Source organism: Pseudophryne corroboree, chromosome 3 (assembly GCF_028390025.1).
Source record: "Pseudophryne corroboree isolate aPseCor3 chromosome 3, aPseCor3.hap2, whole genome shotgun sequence".
Classification (NCBI taxonomy): Eukaryota; Metazoa; Chordata; class Amphibia; order Anura; family Myobatrachidae; genus Pseudophryne; species Pseudophryne corroboree.
The window spans coordinates 521255572-521276126 of NC_086446.1; the positions used below are offsets into that span (position 1 = coordinate 521255572).

Sequence of the window (20555 nt, forward strand, 5' to 3'; positions counted from 1 at the left end):
ACCTTCATCAGGAGTAACAGCACACCAACAAAATAGGATTTTAGTTACCTACTGGTAAATCCTTTTCTCATACTCCATAAGGAATATTGGGGGAATCTAGTACGATGGGGTATAGACGGGGTCCAAAGGAGCCAGTGCACTTTAAATTTGTTCAACTGGGTGTGCTGGCTCTTCCCTTCTATGCCCCCTCCCACAGGCAGTATAGGTAAAACAGTGCCAGAAGGAGAAAGGACATACTTGAGAGAAGGAACATAACGAGTGGTGAGATTGATACACCAGCACACCACTAACATAAAACAACCAGCAACGGCCGGTAACAAAAACAGCAACAACTGAACAGGTAACCATATAAGAGAGAACCTGCAGAAAGGTCAACGCACTGAAGCAGGCACCCAATATCCCTTATGGACTATGAGAAAAGGATTTACCGGTTTACATTTGCAGGGAGAGTTAGATTTGGGTGGGTTATACTGCCTGCTTTATTTTTACACTGCAATTTAGATTTCAGTTTCAACACATCCCACCCAAATGTTACTCTCTCTGCACATGTTATATCTGCACCCCCGTGCAGTGCACATGGTTTTGCCCAAGTGCTAACAAATTTGCTGCTGCGATCAACTCTGAATTCGGCCCAATGTGCACTGCGGGGTGGGGGTGGGGGTGGGGGGCAGATATAACATGTGCAGAGAGTTAGATTTGGGTGTGGTGTGTTCAAACTGAAATCTAAATTGCAGTGTAAAAAAAAGCAGCCAGTATTTACCCTGCACAGAAACAAAATAAGCCACCCAAATCTAACTCTCTCTGCAAATGTTATATCTGCCCCTCCTGCAGTGCACATGGCTTTGCCCAACTGCTAACAAATTTGCTGCTGCGATAAACTCTGAATTACCCCCTATTTTTACATTAATTCCCTGTTTCTCATTGGCCAGGTAACAAGAGGGTCCAATACTATGCAGCATTTGGTGAGCCTCTCTCTACGTGGGGCTGCTTCACTTTTCAGGCTCCCCAGAGGACCGGCCATAGAATCTGAAGAAAATAAAAACCTAAACCTGTATACTTTACGAGCACAAGAAACATTCTTAAATAACCATAGTAGAAAGTGTAATCAGAAATCATACTCCACTATGCATAAATCTTCCCACTAGCCTGACTAAAGGTCCATACACACTTAACGATAAAATGAGCGACGTCGCTCATTTTCCCCCTCCTTGAGCGACGTCGCTCATTTTATCGTCAAGTGTGTATGCCGCCAGCGACGACCGATGCGCGGCACCGCGGGTCGGCAACGATCGTCGCTGTCGGTAGGTCATGCATGAAGGATGTGGACTGTCGTCCACGACCTTCATGCAGGGCTGGCAGGGGCGTGACGTCACTGAGCGATATGAGCGGTCATATCGCTCAGTGCGTACAGGCGGCCGCCGACTGGCCGGCCCGGGAGGGGGAAACGTTAGACGATGTCGCTCACAGAGCGACATCGTCTAATGTGTATGGGCCTTTAATCTATGGCAGGTGACAAAGAACAGCACCAACCTTCTTGATCGTCTACTGGCTTCAGCTCTGCATTTCTCACTTCACGCTGCTCCAATTCTGGATTGGCAGGTGCTTGCTCTTTTTTCTCATCTGGAAAGGCAGCAACAGGTTAGATTCAGGACACAGACTTTACTATGTGTATCTGCATATAGCATACTGATGGTGCAAGGGGCAGGAGTAGAGTAAAATGAACAGTAACACTCATTGAGAGCTGACTCAAAAGAATGAAAATAATTAGTACAGTATATCTGGTTAACTAGGAGAATGGCAATAAATACATCTGACGTGCAAAGGTTGTGAAAGGAGCACATTACAGTTTTACGAGTATGGTTCATTAAGTAAGGTAACAAGACTTCTCACGTGTAATGTTTACCTGCTCTGGCCTGGCAGAAAATTAGAATGAAATCAAGTACAGTAAACATGTGAGAAGTCTTGTTATTTTACTTATAGAACCACCCTCCTAGATATAGAAGCGAGTCACTAGTTTTGGACCCTTTCATCACTTATGAGATTGCTAACACGCAAATTGTATCTCTCTCTGTCCCGCGATAAGCCCCGGAACCTCCCCGCCCCAATCCTCTTAGTTCCTCTTTTTTCTCTCTCTACCTCCCCCTTATTTTTCCAATTCTCTCCCACTCTATTCATCTTTACTGCAAGAGTGATACTGACCAATCTTTCCAACAGGTTCAGGCTTCATGGGGGAAATGGTAAGCTGTTGCCACTCACATCAGTCCCTGCCCCAATGAAACTTACAATCTATGTTCCCTACCACATGTACACACATACACCCTAGGATCTACCAGCATAGTTTTGGATTGTGGAGGAAAACCCACGCAAGCATGGGGAGTAAATACAAACTGTACACAGTTGGAAGTTGAACCTCAGAGCTGCGAGGTAAGTAATGTTAAATCGACCAATCCCCAAACTCAGTACACCCGAGCAAGAATGTGTACTACCGGTATATCACTGCTACTATATACTAGTCCTTTCAGATTTATGAACAGCAACATAGCTTTTTCTTAACAGTAACATTACAGGAGAACAAACTTTTTCTACGAGTACATTATATAAGTGTTCCCAAAACGAAATTAGCAAAAGTAAAGGGGTCCAATGTACAGAAATCTCACTTTTCATAAGATACTTAGGAGTATATTTACTAAAGTGCAGGTTTACAAAAGTGGAGATGTAACAACCAGATACTAATTATAACTTATCTAGCACTTTCTAGAAGATAATAGAATCTGCTTGGCATGATCCAGAAAGACTAGTTACCATGTGATTTCTGCTAGCAAGTTGGAGGGGGCTTACTGGTAGAAAATGTGTCTGGCTATAGTATACACCTTCTATAAATGCATTTCAAATTAAAATAAAAAAAGTACATTTTGTCACACTTAACACTGGTTGTGTATGTTCCCTTTAATGTGTATGGTGTTTTTTTTTCTTTTCGTTTTTTTAACTTCTTACCTTCCTTAAGCTGTTTTTCCAGAACTTTCTCAGCCAGAGCTAGATCGATATCTCCTGCTATAACCTTTGGATTCTCCTTAACATCCATAACAGCATCCTCCGCTTTCCTGTTTACCTGCAGCTCTTTGTTTGGCGGCTGGGCATCCTGCTCTGCTTTCACTTGGAGTCTTTCTGGCTCCTTGTTGGGTAACCCTTCCTCCTGGGGGGGCTGCTGAGGTGCTGCAGGTTCATGTTCTTCTTTCTGAACAGGAAGTGGTTCTTTTTCTTCAAATTTAACATTGATTTTCTCCTCCACTTTCTCACCCCTTTGAGCACCATCAAGTTCAGATTCTGGGAGCTGCTTCTCCTCAGATGCCTCGTTGTCCTTCCGTATATCTACAGCTACTTCATCCCGTGGAACAGGAGGTTCATGTCTGTGAGCCTCCCCAACTGGAATTGCAATGCCTGCAGATCAGGTAGATAGACAAATAAAGGAGTCACTTAGTATGCTGTAAAGTGAAACTCACATCAACTTTTACATAAGAAAAAGGCATAATTTTGATTCTATTTTTGTTCTGTAAACAAATGCTAACACAATAATGTTAATAACATGCTTTCTGTCTATAGAGAGGTGTTGTCTGACTATGTGTATTTATTACGTTATCATATATAATAAAAGGCTAACTCTGCTCCTCACCTGTATGGTGGGAATTCAAGTGTTTTGCGTGCCGGCAGCCATTCAAGTGTTGATCCGTTCTGGCGCATACAGCCGCCAGCTCTATCACTGTTCCATTGGTCCGTTATTTTGACGGGCTGGTAAATAGTCTATATAATAATCTGCTAAAGTCAATCCAATCTCCAACATGCATGCGCAGTGGAAGCCAGGGCACACTCTCACCCAACAGCTCCCACTGCTAAGGAGAAGCGACAGACCCTAGCCTAGCAGTGAAGGAGGAGGAGGAGGCCCCGCAGAGCACAGGATAAGTATGATGGCAGGACGTCAGAATAATATTACAGTATCAGTATCGATGTTTTAATTACTGGAAAATAAGATTTTACTCACCGGTAAATCTATTTCTCGTAGTCCGTAGTGGATGCTGGGGACTCCGTAAGGACCATGGGGAATAGCGGCTCCGCAGGAGACTGGGCACAGCTAAGAAAGATTTAGGACTACCTGGTGTGCACTGGCTCCTCCCACTATGACCCTTCTCCAGACTTCAGTAAGGATACTGTGCCCGGAAGAGCTGACACAATAAGGAAGGATTTTGAATCCCGGGTAAGACTCATACCAGCCACACCAATCACACCGTATAACTCGTGATAATATACCCAGTTAACAGTATGAACACAACAGAGCCTCTCAAAGGATGGCTCAACAATAACCCTTGTAGTTAACAATAACTATATACAAGTATTGCAGACAGTCCACACTTGGGACGGGCGCCCAGCATCCACTACGGACTACGAGAAATAGATTTACCGGTGAGTAAATTCTTATTTTCTCTGACGTCCTAGTGGATGCTGGGGACTCCGTAAGGACCATGGGGATTATACCAAAGCTCCCAAACGGGCGGGAGAGTGCGGATGACTCTGCAGCACCGAATGAGAGAACTCAAGGTCCTCCTCAGCCAGGGTATCAAATTTGTAGAATTTTGAAAACGTGTTTGCCCCTGACCAAGTAGCAGCTCGGCAAAGTTGTAAAGCCGAGACCCCTCGGGCAGCCGCCCAAGAAGAGCCCACTTTCCTCGTGGAATGGGCTTTTACAGATTTAGGCTGCGGCAGGCCAGCCACCGAATGCGCAAGCTGAATTGTGCTACAAATCCAGCGAGCAATAGTCTGCTTTGAAGCAGGAGCACCCATCTTGTTTGGTGCATACAGGATAAATAGAGAGTCAGTCTTCCTGACTCCAGCCGTCCTGGAAACATAAATTTTCAAGGCCCTGACTACGTCCAGTAACTTGGAGTCCTCCAAGTCCCTAGTAGCCGCAGGCACCACGATAGGTTGGTTCAAGTGAAAAGCTGATACCACCTTAGGAAGAAACTGGGGACGAGTCCTCAATTCTGCCCTATCCATATGGAAAATCAAATAGGGGCTTTTTCATGACAAAGCCGCCAATTCTGACACACGCCTTGCCGAAGCCAAGGCCAAAAGCATGACCACTTTCCACGTGAGATATTTTAAATCCACGGTTTTGAGTGGCTCAAACCAATGTGACTTTAGGAAACCCAACACCACGTTGAGGTCCCACGGTGCCACTGAAGGCACAAAAGGAGGCTGAATATGCAGCACTCCCTTGACAAATGTCTGAACTTCAGGCAGTGAAGCCAGTTCTTTTTGGAAGAAAATCGACAGAGCCGAAATCTGGACCTTAATGGAACCCAGTTTTAGGCCCATAGTCACCCCTGACTGTAGGAAGTGCAGAAATCGACCTAGCTGGAATTCCTCCGTTGGGGCCTTCCTGGCCTCACACCACGCAACATATTTTCGCCATATGCGGTGATAATGTTGTACGGTTACATCTTTTCTAGCTTTAATAAGCGTAGGAATGACTTCCTCCGGAATACCCTTTTCTTTTAGGATCCGGTGTTCAACCGCCATGCCGTTAAACGCAGCCGCGGTAAGTCTTGGAACAGACAGGGCCCCTGCAGCAGCAGGTCCTGTCTGAGCGGCAGAGGCCATGGGTCCTCTGTTTTGTTTAAGCGGGACGCCATCATGTCCACCTGTGGCTTTTCCCAACGGTTTACAATCAGTTGGAAGACTTCTGGATGAAGTCCCCACTCTCCCGGGTGGAGGTCGTGCCTGCTGAGGAAGTCTGCTTCCAAGTTGTCCACTCCCGGAATGAACACTGCTGACAGTGCTAACACATGATTTTCCTCCCATCGGAGAATCCTTGTGGCTTCTGCCATCGCCATCCTGCTTCTTGTGCCGCCCTGTCGGTTTACATGAGCGACCGCCGTGATGTTGTCTGACTGGATCAGCACCGGCCGGTGTTGAAGCAGGGGTCTAGCCTGACTTAGGGCATTGTAAATGGCCCTTAGTTCCAGAATATTTATGTGTAGGGAAGTCTCCTGACTTTTCCATAGCCTTGGAAGTTTCTTCCCTGTGTGACTGCCCCCCAGCCTCGAAGGCTGGCATCCGTGGTCACCAGGACCCAGTCCTGTATGCCGAATCTGCGGCTCCCTAGAAGATGAGCACTCTGCAGCCACCACAACAGCGACACCCTGGCCCTTGGAGACAGGGTTATCCGCCGATGCATCTGAAGATGCGACCCTCTGCTCCACCTCCACGTAACCTTCCTCATCCCACATGTCGACACAGCCGTACCGACACACAGCACACACACAGGGAATGCTCTGACTGAGGACAGGACCCCACAAAGTCCTTTGGGGAGACAGAGAGAGAGTATGCCAGCACACACCAGAGCGCTATAAAATGCAGGGATTAACACTGTAACTGAGTGATTTTTCCCCCAATAGCTGCTTGTATAAACAATATTGCGCCTAAATTTAGTGCCCCCCCTCTCTTTTTAACCCTTTGAGCCTGAAAACTACAGGGGAGAGCCTGGGGAGCTGTCTTCCAGCTGCACTGTGAAGAGAAAATGGCGCCAGTGTGCTGAGGGAGATAGCTCCGCCCCTTTTTCGCGGACTTCTCTCCCGCTTTTTTATGGATTCTGGCAGGGGTATTTATCACATATATAGCCTCTGGGGCTATATATTGTGATATATTTGCCAGCCAAGGTGTATTTATTGCTTCTCAGGGCGCCCCCCCCCAGCGCCCTGCACCCTCAGTGACCGGAGTGTGAAGTGTGTATGAGGAGCAATGGCGCACAGCTGCAGTGCTGTGCGCTACCTTGGTGAAGACTGATGTCTTCTGCCGCCGAATTTCCGGATTCTTCTTGCTTCTGGCTCTGTAAGGGGGCCGGCGGCGTGGCTCCGGGACCGAACACCAATGGCCGGTTCCATGCGGTCGATCCCTCTGGAGCTAATGGTGTCCAGTAGCCTAAGAAGCCCAAGCTACCACCAGTTAGGTAGGTTCGCTTCTTCTTCCCTTAGTCCCTCGCTGCAGTGAGTCTGTTGCCAGCAGATCTCACTGTAAAATAAAAAACCTAAAATATACTTTCTCTCTAGGAGCTCAGGAGAGCCCCTAGTGTGCATCCAGCTCAGCCGGGCACAGGATTCTAACTGAAGTCTGGAGGAGGGTCATAGTGGGAGGAGCCAGTGCACACCAGATAGTCCTAAATCTTTCTTAGCTGTGCGCAGTCTCCTGCGGAGCCGTTATTCCCCATGGTCCTTACGGAGTCCCCAGCATCCACTAGGACGTCAGAGAAATATATATAAGTATACAGTATATAAGTAATAGTTGCTAGGAGCCACACTTATCCCTTGTAGAAGTGTCATGGTATTGTCATGCACCAGAAGGTGGATAAGGTATAAAGTCGGTGTTGCCAGGGACCCGAGAAACACAGCTACAATGTCCTCTACTACGGTTTACAAAAGCTTTGTTTCCTGATAGTAAATGCATTTGTAAAAGACTGGATTTGTGAAAGGAACAGTGGAGCCCCATTTGTGTAAACCACCTTGATCATCATGGTGTGTGTATCTGAACTTCTGGAACATTTCAAATGCTGTGATATTCCCACGTACCTCCAGCTAAGTTTGGCATTTTGAAGACAATTTATTTGGAGGAAACAATCACAATCTTGCTTCAAGAAGCCTGTATTTGATGTTATCCTGAGACTACTAGTGTCTCCAAGCTCAATTACACTGCCCGCTGCCAACCACAGTACTGATCCATACTACTAAGAGCCCAGTGGGGAATTAACAAACACCATCCAGGAGCTGTTGTAGCTTCCAGGATACTAGCCTGGAAGAAGTGGTTCCAAAGGCTGGTGTAGGAGCATGGTGATGCCTGCAAGTTACCTGCCCGCAATGTACTGAAAGGAGTCAGTAACAGGCAGTTACTAATGGTGAGAGGTAATCCCTATATGCTAGGAGTGGTGATGTATGCCCACTCAGGTTGCTCATGGAAAAGTAACTTTCTACACAAATGCGACTACCTGGCAGAGTAAGGACATCATTTCATAGTGGGCTATTGCATGTCCCGCCCACAATATAAGTAGTTATGATAGACTTACCATCGATAACTATTTCTCCGAAGTCCACAGTATACACAGGATAACACTGGGATATGAATAGTGTCAGCGGAATGGCACCAACGGATCAAAAGCTTTCGGGCTTCCAGAATGCAATGGGCCAGTCTCCTAAATCCCCGCCTCCTGGCTCAGGCAATTCAGTTATTTTCCAAAGCTCAAGGCAGGAGCATCATAGAGAGCCCTAATCAGACGGGAAAAACACTTACTAACCTCTTCTCTCGTGTGTAAGTGTAAGGATCCTCAAATCAGGTGCGTCAGGGTGGGAACCCTGTGGATACTGTGGACTTCGGAAAGAGTTATCGACGGTAAGTCTACCATAACTACTTATTTCTTCTGCAGGGTCCACAGTTTATCCACAGGTTAACATTGGGATTTCCCAAAGCAATATTAGTGAAGGGGATGCTCCTGATTGGACAGGAGAATCCTTCGCCAGAATGCAGCGTCCTGAGCGTCAAATATTTTAAAGGCATAATGTCTAATGAATGTGGTAATGGAAGACCATCTGGCTGCCTTACGTATCTGTTCAGCTTAGGCATCACATTGTGCTGCCCATGAAGGACCTACCTTACGGGTAGAGTGAGCAGAGACATTAGCCGGAATAGGGAGATCATCTTGAGAATATGCTTTTGAAATCGTCATCTGAAGCCACTTCGCCGGTGTCTGCTTGTGAGCAGGCCATCCTCTCTAGTGAATTCTGTAGAGAACGAAGAGAGTGCCTGTCTTTCTGATGGCACTGGTATGATCCATGTAGATCCTTATGGCACGGACTACGTCCAACGATGCATCTCCCACTGAAAGTTCCGGCCCTAGGAAAGCCGGAACTACAATTTCTTCATTAAGATGGAACTTGGAGACCACCTTAGGAAGAGATCCAGATTAGGTTACAAGAACTGCTCTATCTGGATGAAAAAAAACAGAAAAGAAGGACGACATAATGCCCCTAAATCTGAAACTCTTCTAGCTGAAGCAGTAGCCAGTAAAAAGAGAACTTTAGCTGTCAACCATTTAAGATCCACTTGCTTCAGTAGTTCAAATGGAGCAACTTGAAGCGTCTTTAGGACTAAGGGGGTCATTCCGAGTTGATCGCTCGCTAGCTAGTTTTAGCAGCCGTGCAAACACTATGCCGCCACCCACTGGGGAGTGTATTTTAGCTTAGCAAAAGTGCGAACGCATGTGCAGCCGAGCTCTACAAAAACAGTTTGCGCAGTTTCAGGGTAGCTCTGAACTTACTCAGCGCTTGCGATCACTTCAGCCTATTCGTGTCCGGATTTGACATCATACACCGGCCCAGCGAATGCCCAGCCATGCCTGCGTTATTTCAGACACGCCTGCGTTTTTGCAAACACTCCCTGAAAATGGTCAGTTGACACCCAGTAACGCCCCCTTCCTGTCAATCTTCTTGCGGCCGCCAGTGCGAAGGAAAACTTCGCTAGAACCTGAGCACAACCAAAAAGAGCTTTGTACCCGTCCGTCACGCGTGCGCATTGCGGGGCATACGCATGCGCAGAAATGCCGTTTTTTCACCTGATTGATGCGCTGCGAAAATCGTCAGCGAGCGATCAACTCGGACTGACCCACTAAATGTAGATCCCAAGAAGCTGTAGGAGGAACAAAAGGAGGTTGGATGTGAAGTATTCCTTGGGAAAAAAGTGCGAACATCCTGTAGGTTAGCAATTTTTTTTTAAAACCCATACAGTCAATGCAGACACATGAACTCTCAAGGAAGCCACACGGAGACCCTTGTCCATTCCTGCCTGAAGGAATACTAGGACTCTAGAAACTCTAAAAGACCTGGGCCATCATTCCGAGTTGATCACACGGTAGCAGTTTTTTGCAGCCATGCGATCAGATAGATGCCGCCTATGGGGGAGTGTATTTTAGCATAGCATGTGTGCGATCGCTTGTGCAGGGGAGCTGTGCAAAAAGGCTTTCATGCAGTTTCTGAGTAGCTCTGAACTTACTCAGCCACTGCGATCACTTCAGCCTGCCAGGTCTCGGAATTGACGTCAGACACCTGCCCTGCAAACGCCTGGACATGCCTGCGTTTTCCACGGCACTCCCAGAAAACGGTCAGTTGCCACCAGATACGCCTTCTTGCTGTCAATCACCTTGCGATCGCGTTCTTCGTAAGGTCCCACGCTACCCGGTGTTTCCCGTCGCCGGGCAGCGAAGCACCTGCGCATTGCTGTCGCGGCGCATGCCCAGTTCAGACCCAATAGCATCGCTGCGAAAAACTGCAGCGTGAGATCGGGTTGGAATGACCCCCCTAGGGTCAAGCTTCCTGGCACTGCACCACTGAATATAAGCATGCCCTATCCGGTAATAAATGCGAGCCGAGGACGGTTTCCTGCTTAAGCAGTGTTTGAATTACCTGTTGTGAAAACATTTTGGCTTCTCTGGCAGCCCCCATTAGTTTACCAGAATCTGGAAGACCTCTGGGTGTAAAACCCATTCGTTTGGGGGCGTGGCCTGGACGGGCATGGAGTAGCACTTGCAGTGTGCAGCTCTCCAGCCATATCATCCTGATTACACATCCTGATTTCCCCCCCCTGGGTCTGATACTGGGGCCATAGCTGATTGAATGCCTCCTGCCCCCCCTGGACTGGGTTTAATCCTGCTGCTATCATCTGCGGAGGCTCTGGAGCCCTGTGTGCTGGTGGGCCCTGACCCACGCTGGGACTACTGACTCCTGCTATAGCCGGAAGTCCGGCTTCTCCCCCCCGCTACTGCCCGCGGCGACTGGCTGCTTATCTGGACGAGGAGGGTGCCGGGATCTCCTCCGTTACTCTGATCGCCTCCTACACTGCCAGGGGAGAGTCCTGTGTGAGGCTCCCTGCACCGCTCTGACATCGCGGACTCGCGCGGTGCGGGGGACCGGAAGTGCGGCTCCCGTGGTCCGCCGCCGCCCGCTACAGCCAGCCGAATCGCAGCACGGACTTCTCTGCCTCTCGCTGTGTGTGACACCCGGAGGGGAACACACAGCTGGCTGCCTGCCCCCAGCGTCTATCCTCTGCACACCCTGATGCTCTGTGTCTGCATCCACGTTGGGGCCAGGTACTAGGGCACACAATACTTGAAGTGGGGGAGGACAACACCTGCAGCTGAGTCTGGGCTGCCGGAGATTACTGGGCACACACTCCCCTCCCTCCTTCCGCCTGCTTCTCTCTCCTGCCAACCCGGCCTGAATTAACTGCAGGGCGAGCTTCCCTGCTGTGTCTGGAGCCTGCTGCCGGGGGACTGGTTCTGTGTGCTCTGGGGGTGACGGTCCCTCCATCCCTGCTTAAGCGGCCACTTTGTGATTTATCTCGTGACTCTGGCCCTGCTGTCTATCTATACATATATATATAAACACTATCACACTCTTCTCTGCCTGTATTTGCTTTGATATACCCTGCTAACTGGAGGGTCGGTCACCGTGCTGTCCAAAATGGTGAAGGGTCGCCAGACTGGCACGAATGCAGGAGCAATGGATAAGTTTGTTCGTGATCCTGGCCCGCAACAGCGAAGGGGGGAGAGCGTAAGACATGAGACATCACCACCATCCCTTGCGTACAGTTCCGCCTCTTCTGACCCTCCGGATGCCGCGCTGCAGAGAGTACTGGATGCGGTCACCGCCAGCGAGGCGCGTCTGGCTGATAAAATCGGGCAAGTACAGTCTGATCTCTCCATTATCCATCAAGACCTTCAGAGGGTGAGAGAGAGAGTGGGGGAAGCTGAGACCCGCATATCCAATATCGAAGATTCTGTCGGCCCGCTGGGTCGCCGCACTGACGCTTTGGAATCTCAGATGACAGATGTGCGCAGGAAGATGACAGACATGGAGGGACGTCTGCGGCGCAATAACGTCCGTTTTATTGGTCTGCCCGAGAAGGAAGAGGGCTCGGCTCCCGAGGAATTTCTCGTAAAATGGCTCCGGGATGCCTTTGACTCTGAGGAGTTTTCACCTTACTTCACTGTTGAACGGGCCCATAGAGTTCCGATGCGCCCGCTGCCTCCAGGGGCTCCACCCCGCACCTTTATTGCTAAATTCCTCCACTTCCGTGATCGGGACACAGTTCTGAGGTTGGCTCGTACCAAAGGCCCGTTAAAGTGGAATGGATCGCCTATATCTGTATTCCCGGATTTCGCGGTGGATGTGCAAAAGGATAGAGCTCAGTTCCTGCCTGTTAAGAGGAGGCTCCGTGAACTTGACCTGCCATACGCCATGCTTTTCCCGTCCAAGTTGCGAGTAGTGGCTGATGGGGAAACAAAATTTTTCACAACTCCCCGTGAGGCCATGGTGTGGCTGGACAGCCGATTTCCGGCGAGGCGTGCCCTTGCAAATCCGTGAATCTCCGGCCTAGCCCTGATGCTGACTTTCTCCTGTGTTTCCTTTTTTATTTTCCTTATCTTTTGGTATTTACTACAATTGATTAACATATGTCAGTTATTTAATGGGAAACGATAAGATGCGGGGGTGGTTGACTGCTGTTGATGTCCACTTATCTCCACTGCTCTGTTTTCAAGCCTCAAACGGGGTATATGAATACTCGCCAGCCTACTCTGATATCTATGGTATGCTTCCGAGCCTTCCTTACCTCCTGTTTTTTTTTCCCCCTCTCTCTTTTTTTTTTAAATCTTTTTATTTTATTATATTTCGTATTTCTGGGGGAGCGGGGGAGGGGGGTAATATGTTTGGTTTGCTATGCTTGGCTCTTTGATATTTGTGTAGGAATTATTTTGGCACGAATAGACCTAGGGGGTGGATCTATATGATTTCCCCCCCATTTTTTCGGGGGGTGGTGGTTGGTGGCTGGAGACTACTTCTATATTTCCCGAGAGTCATTATATTCTTGGCCCCGACTACGGTGTGTATGCACTGGTTAATGGTGCTACGAAGTTTTGCTACTTAAAATTTTTTTCTTTTAGGTAGTTACATTTAGTTCTGGGATCCAAGTATGCTGCAGGTTCGGGGTGGTATACAGGGAGGGGGGAGGGGGAAGGTTTTGGGTTGTATTTACTGTTTGTGTGGAAAGGTATGTTGTGAATGGATATGGTATGTTGCTGTATTACTTAAACATGGGCGTCTAATGACTGAATCTGTGCACGGCGGAACGGGCTGGCCGCGGGGTGCTACATGTGTTTTACTTTTGATGCAATATGGCTGGGATTAGAGTGTTAGCGTGGAATGTGCGAGGGCTTAACGATAAAATTAAGAGGTCCCTGGTACTCCGACAGCTCAAAAACTATGCGGCTGATGTGGTCTGCCTTATGGAAACGCATTTGGCGGGGAGTAAGATTCTCTCATTGAAGAGGCCATGGGTGGGATGGGCGTACCACTCCGTGCACACTTCGGCCTCTCGTGGGGTTTCAGTCCTTATTAGGCGGACTGTCCCCTTTGTACTGGAATCCATGCAGACAGATCCATGGGGGAGATATGTGTTCTTGAAATGTAGACTATTCTATGTCCCTGTCCTCCTTATGGCTGTCTATGTGCCCCCCCCTTACTCCCCTGAGGTTCTTAAAAAAGCTGCTGGGTTTATGGCCTCATCCCCCGGGATATCGGTTATTTGCCTTGGGGACTTCAATAATGTGCTGGATGCGGCGATGGATAGGCTCTCTATGTCTCCGTCTGCTGCATGTCCTGGGAAGTCCGCCTTTGCGGATGTGGTGTCGGGATTGGGCCTGGTCGACCCTTGGAGATTGAGACACCCGTCTCTTAAACAATACTCCTGTTTCTCTCACTCCCATTCTTCGTTCTCCAGGATCGATCTGGCCCTCCTCTCGAACGACATGATCCCCCGGGTTGGTAGTATTAGATACGAGACTAGAGGTATATCAGATCACTCCCCTTTGACCTTTACTTTAGACTTCAATTGCTCTAGGGGCCAGGCTGTATGGAAATTTAACCCATTTTGGCTTGTACACATGGGGGACGGCTCTGACCTGGTGGCCGCATGGCGGGAATTCTTTGAATTAAATAGCGCCGATACGGCTATCTCTACACTATGGGACACGTTTAAGGCCTTCCTCCGGGGGAGTTTGATTAAACGGGTATCTAGCTTGAAGTCTTTCTATAAGCAACGGGAGGCGGTGCTGGAAGCCCAGAGTGTGGCTGCAGAATTGCAATACCTACAAGATTCTTTAGACAGCTCTAGGGCGGCCTGGTTATCGGCTCAGAGGGAATGGAGGGAGTACCTAATGGAGAAGACTCAGCATAGACTCCTTTTTTCATCCCATACTTTCTACGCTACTGGTGATAGACCGGGGTCGTACCTGGCATCTTTGGCCCGGGGTGATAGACCTAATAGTGTGGTTGTTGAGATTATGAACTCTGATGGCATATCTATGACTCAGACCCCACAAATGGCGGCCGAATTTGTATCCTATTATAGCCACCTGTATGAATCTAAATTAGAGTGCACTCAGTCACACCTAAGCGATTATTTAGACAAGGTTCGGTTCCCCACCCTGTCCAGTGAGGCTTGCGACCTGTTAGAGGCACCTATCTCATCAGATGAAATTATGGCTGCTATCAGGGCCTCCCCTAGTGGTAAAGCCTCGGGCTTGGATGGTATACCCTCTGAGATATATGGGCATCACCTGGACTTCTTTGTCCCTCGTCTACTCGAGTTGTATGCCCAGATCTTTGCGCAGGAGTCTCTCCCCCAGTCTATGGCGGAGGCAGTGATTGTAGTTATCCCTAAACCTGACAAGGATCTCAGGAGAGTTGAGTCCTATCGCCCTATATCCCTCCTACCCACTGATATAAAAATTTTGGCTAAGGTGCTGGCTGGCAGATTAAATACAGTTATTTCCCAAATTATACATCCGGATCAGACGGGATTTATGCCCAATAAATCGACATCCATCAACCTTAGACGACTGTTCACACATCTGCAAATTCCCCGTAGGGACCCCACCTCCTCTATAGTTGTTTCGTTGGATGCCGCTAAGGCTTTCGACTCTGTGGAGTGGGCCTACCTGTGGGAAGTTATGCGTAGATTCGGTATAGGCCCGAACTTCATTAAATATGTCCGACTGATGTATTCCTCCCCTTCAGCGAGAGTGGCGGTCAATGGATTCGTATCTAATTCCTTCCCCCTGTCTAGAGGTACGCGACAGGGCTGCCCATTGTCTCCTACCCTGTTTGCTATAGCCATAGAGCCCCTCGCGTGCCTCCTGAGAGCGGATACGGGGATCTCTGGCTTTAAGGTGGGTGCTCGTGAAGACAGGGTGGCCCTATACGCCGATGATGTTCTACTGTTTGTGGATCGCTATGCGGAGTCTATGCCTAGGATTTTAGAAATTATTGGTGGGTTTGGGCGATACTCTGGGCTTTTGATCAATTGGGAGAAATCCTTTATTATCCCACTTCAGGGCGAAGTTCCTAATTCCCCGTTGGTGGCTCTCCCGTTGCGGTGGGTGGACTCCTTCAAATATCTGGGTATTTGGGTGTCTAACGATCCTCAAAAATTCCCCTCCCTAAATATTACCCCACAAATAACATATCTCCGCAGTCGGGTGAAGGCGTGGGGAAAATTACCTTTAACGGTCACGGGGAGGGTTAACATGGTAAAAATGGTCTTCCAGCCCAAACTTCTATATGTCCTACAGCACTCTCCCGTTTATATTCCGCAGAGGACCTTTCAACAAATAAATGGGCTGCTTTCCTCTCTGGTGTGGGCTAGTAAGCGGGCACGGTTGAAAATAGATACCCTGACCAGGTCACGGGAAATGGGGGGACTGGCTCTCCCCAACTTCCGTTTTTACTATTACGCGGCACAGTTGGCACATGTCTGGGAGTGGGTTACCGACCTCGATGCCCTGGCTCTGCACTCGCTGATGCTGCACCATGACTACCCAGGGGGCTCCCCATTACAGCTACTCCTTTGTGGTAGTATCAAAATGTCCACATTGCCACTTATTAAGCAATCCATCCTAATATGGAAATTGGTGCACTCTGTGATGCGGGGTCACGGTGTTGATCCGGATACCCCACTGGATAATGCTTACGGGCTGCCGGAACTGTGTCATCTTCAGGTCCGAGAGGTTTGGGGTAACTGGGGAGTGCACTCTTTAGGACATTTATATAAAGACGAGACCCTTACCTCATTCCAACAACTCCAGCAGACACATAATGTCCCCTCAGGGTTTTTTTTCCGATTCCTTCAGCTGAGACATGCTCTGGCTGCCCAGTTTCCACATGGTCCCCCAGCCCTCGTTGATTCCCCGGTCAAATTAATGATGCAGACGCTGGACTCGGGACACCTGGTTTCTAAAATTTATGGTCGTATTCTCCAGATGCATCATATAGATCCCCTAACTACTCTTCGAGATAGGTGGGAATCAGACGTGGGTACATTATCAGACGATGCTTGGAATACTGCTGTGGGAGCCCATCGGATCTCCACTTCATCTGTTAGGTACCAACAAATACAACTATACATCCTGCATAGAGTATATATGACCCCGGTGAGTTTAGCACATATTGGGGGGTCCCATAACTCGCAATGCCCCAAATGTGGAGCCGCGGGTGCCGACTTCTGGCATCTAATTTGGGTATGCCCTGGCGTGTCTCGGTTCTGGACGGCTGTTATACGCACCATGTGTGATACGGGTGTTCCATCTTCCATATGTACGCCTGCATTGTGTACACTGTTGATTGTGGACGAGGAGGCCTTAGATCCACCCTGTAGGAGATATGTTACTAATCTTTGTGCTCTAGCTAGGGTCTGTATAGCCCGGCTGTGGCTGGCGGGCGAGGCCCCGTCAATTAAGGCTTGGATATCCCTGGTCAATGAAACTGTTGCACACGAAAAATTTGTGTTTCTGGCGAGGAAAGTGGAGAGGAAATTATTTACGATATGGGGTAGGTGGATAGACTCTAAATACTTCAAGGAGAGATAGGGTCTTGAGTTGCATCTCTCGCCTTATTTCACTCTGGGATTTTTGGGGGTGGGCACCCTCGCGGCCGGCCTTGTTGAGCTGTATTGAGATGTATTATGCTTGTTCTGCTATGCTTATGCCTATACTGGAAGGAATAAGATAGAGGTTTGCTACTCTCAGACGCTGTGACTATGTGATTGTCTGACTTACGTGACATTATTTTCGCAAAAGTTACTATGTGCCTTATGTATTTACAGCTGTTTCCATGCATTCCGTGTATGTATGTAGTTTTATGTTTGTTTTGAGTGAAGTGTTGATGTAAAATTTGAAAATTCAAATAAAAACTATTGAATTTAAAAAAAAAACCCATTCGTTTGAATGAATGGTGTGTCGACTGAGAAAATCCGCTTCCCAGTTTTGGACTCCCGGAAACAAACACTGCGGACAAGGCTGGATGATAAAGTTCTGCCCACCTTAACGTGCGGCTTACCTCCTTCATTGCCTTTTGGCTGCGAGTTCCTCCCTGATGATTGAGGTACGCTACTGCCGTTGTATTGTCCGAGCGAATCTGAACCGATATTCCTTGAAGTTTGTCCCTTGCCTGAGTGAGTGCCATATCTATGGCCTGAAGTTCCAATATATTTATCTGCAACTTTCTTCCTTTGTCCACTGCCCCTGGAAGCAGCACTTTGCTGACACGGCTCCCCAGCCCTGATATACTGGCGTCTGTTGTCAGAACCTCCCACTCCGAGATCCAAAAGGGTTGCCCTTTGTCCAGATGGGATGTCTGCAGCTACCAGGCTAACGACCTCGGTACTTCCTGCTGAAGGACCATAGTCTGAGTTTTTATCGTCTGATGTAGTCCATTCCATCTGAAAAGAATCAGACGTTGAAGGGGCCTCGAGTGGAATTGAGCATATTCCGCCATGTCGAATGTTGACACCATAGATCCCATCACTCGCATTGCTACATGAATGGATACTCTTCGACTGTGTAGTAGCTCCTCAATCCTTGTCTGTATTGTGGATATTAGCACTGATGGGACGGTGCTATAGGTACATGCAGGTAAGCATCCTGGATATCTAGGGATACCATAAAATCCCCCGGCTCCATGGCCAAGATAATGGAACGCAAGGTCTCCATATGAAAACGAGGCACCCAAATTAATTTGTTCAGAGCTTTGAGATTGAGAATGGGCCAGTATGACCCATTCGATTTCTGTACTAGAATCAGGTTGGAACAGAAACCTTGTCTCTGCTGTGCTTGAGGGACCGGTACTATCACCCCTGATTGTAGCAACTTTTGAACTGCCTCCTGTAAAGCCCTGGCCTTCACTTCCACTAAGGACGGGCTGGTACAAAAAAATCTTTGTGGGGGGTGTTTCTTGAAGGCAAAAGCATAACCGTGAGATACCGCTTCCTGCACCCAGGCATCTTTGGTGGACTGCTGACAGGTCTGTGCAAATAGAAGAAGTCGGCCTCCAATCCTGGGATCCCGCAAGTGGAAGCCCGTGCCATCAGGCTGATGGCTTATCTTCTGTTTTGGAGCAGGCCCTCTGGTAGCCCAATGCTATTTAGTTTTTCCAGACTTATCCGATTGGGACTGTATGCCATAACCCTTTCCTTTCACTTTTCCTTGGGTCCGAAAGGACCGAAAAACTGAAAACCTAGTTTAGACTTGTAGTTAGAAGGAAACTTCACTTTCTTAGAGTCTGCTTCTCACTCCAGAATATTGTTTAATTTTTTACCAAAAATAATATCTCCAGTAAAAGGCAAAGACTCTAGTACCTTTGTGGACTCTGAGTCAGCCTTCCATGTACGTTGCTAGACAGCTCTGCGTGCTGCTACTGCTGTGGCTTATGCTTGAGAAGCTATAGTACCCATTTCCAAGGCTACTTCTTCCATAAAAATATCTGCCTGTATAATATGTGTAATATACTTTTGTTCTTTAGATGTGCAATATATTTAATATGTGCAATATACTTTTGTTCTCTAGATGCCAATGACAAATCGTCTTTCAATGCATCAGCCCAGGCTGCCACTGCTTTCGCCATCCAGGCTGAAGCCATTGCCAGCCTAACAACTGCTCCTGATAACAGTTTTTAGAAAACCATCTATCTTTCTATCCGTTACATCATTTAATGATGTTGAAGGCAGAGGTAATGTAGATCTACGCACCAACCAAATGACATGCGTACCTACTTTGGGAGCAACCTCCCTTTTCAACCAATCCCCAGCCAGAAGAGGATAATTAAAATTCCATTTTTTTTTCTTTGGAATTCTGAACTTTTTATTGGGTGTGACCCAAGCATCTTGCATGATTTCCATCAGCTGTTCTGACTCAGGAAATTCAGTTCTGTTTTGGGACATTTAAACCCAGGTGCCTTGGACTTTAACAAAGGCTCTGCTGCTTCCTCTAAGGATAGAATGTCTTTCATAGCATTAATTAGCTCAGGTATATCCACTGAGCTGGGTCCTTCATCCTCATCTCTGTATGCAGACCCAGAATGCGAGGAACCATCCTCATCCTCCGAAGTGTCCCCTTCTGAAACGTGTAGACTGTGAAGATGTTGTTTCATGTCTGTGTAATTTACTTTCCACATGCCTTTCAGCTTGTTTATGTTGAAAGGCTGCAGATTCCTGGACTGGATGTGATAAGACCCAGGGGGAATGTTGCATGTAAGGGTTAACTGGGTAACCTATCCCTGGTATGGGAGCTGGCATTATCCGCTTAGCTATACTGGATAATGTTTGTACAAATGAATCCCATGGGGGTTCTGATTGAACTTGTGCCTGCCTTGGATTATTAAGGAGGCTTTGGTGAAAGCTATAACAGTTTGCACATAATCCATTTTGTACCAGGTCTTGAGAGGTTAACCCTGCTTTGCATGACAAACTTGATATCAATGTCGGTGCAGCTGTGGAGAGTGTATCCTCCTCACCCTTGTCTCTCTTAGACATGGTAAACAAATAACACACCTGTATGGTGTTAACTACACAATTTGTGACCGTATTCACCTTAAGCTTGCTAAAATGATATACAATCCGATCCCTCCCTGCCTTGCACCAGCATTGAGGATCGGTATATACAAAGACAACAGAACTGATAGAAATATAGTATAGTATAGGCAAAGGTCAGCAGCCGCACTATTATTCACAAGTTACACATTAGCATAATAAGCAATATGAGCATATAATCAACTACAGATACATTTCAGGTATGTAGGAAAAACAAAATTACTGCATTACCTTATAGAGGACTTAAAATAGTATTTTAATAACCTACCAGTAAATCCTTTTCTCGTAGTCCGTAGAGGATACTGGGGTCCACATTAGTACCATGGGGTATAGACGGGTCCACTAGGAAAAATCAATAGTGTGCACTGGCTCCTCCCTCTATGCCCCTCTTACCAGACTCAGTCTAGAAACTGTGCCCGAGGAGACGGACATATCCTGAGGAAGGATGTAACAAAACTGTGGTGAGATTCAAACCAGCACACACAAACAAGAGGAAAGACATGCTAACAAAACTTGAACAGGAACAGCAACAGCTGAACCAACCA

The 20555-nt window shown here is 47.8% G+C and overlaps 1 protein-coding gene across 3 annotated transcripts in view; it reads right to left on the reverse strand.

Annotated features, from left to right (window-relative positions):
• The window catches only part of SLC38A10 (solute carrier family 38 member 10), a 298179-nt gene that overhangs the window by 97653 nt on the left and 179971 nt on the right, over positions 1-20555 (reverse strand). For all 3 annotated transcript variants that reach the window (XM_063961107.1, XM_063961106.1, XM_063961105.1), the window contains exons 13-14: positions 2995-3438; positions 1531-1620 (exon numbers count right to left, since the gene is read on the reverse strand). In XM_063961107.1, the coding sequence (XP_063817177.1) occupies positions 1531-1620; positions 2995-3438 (534 nt within the window). The remainder of the gene's footprint in view (positions 1-1530; positions 1621-2994; positions 3439-20555) is intronic.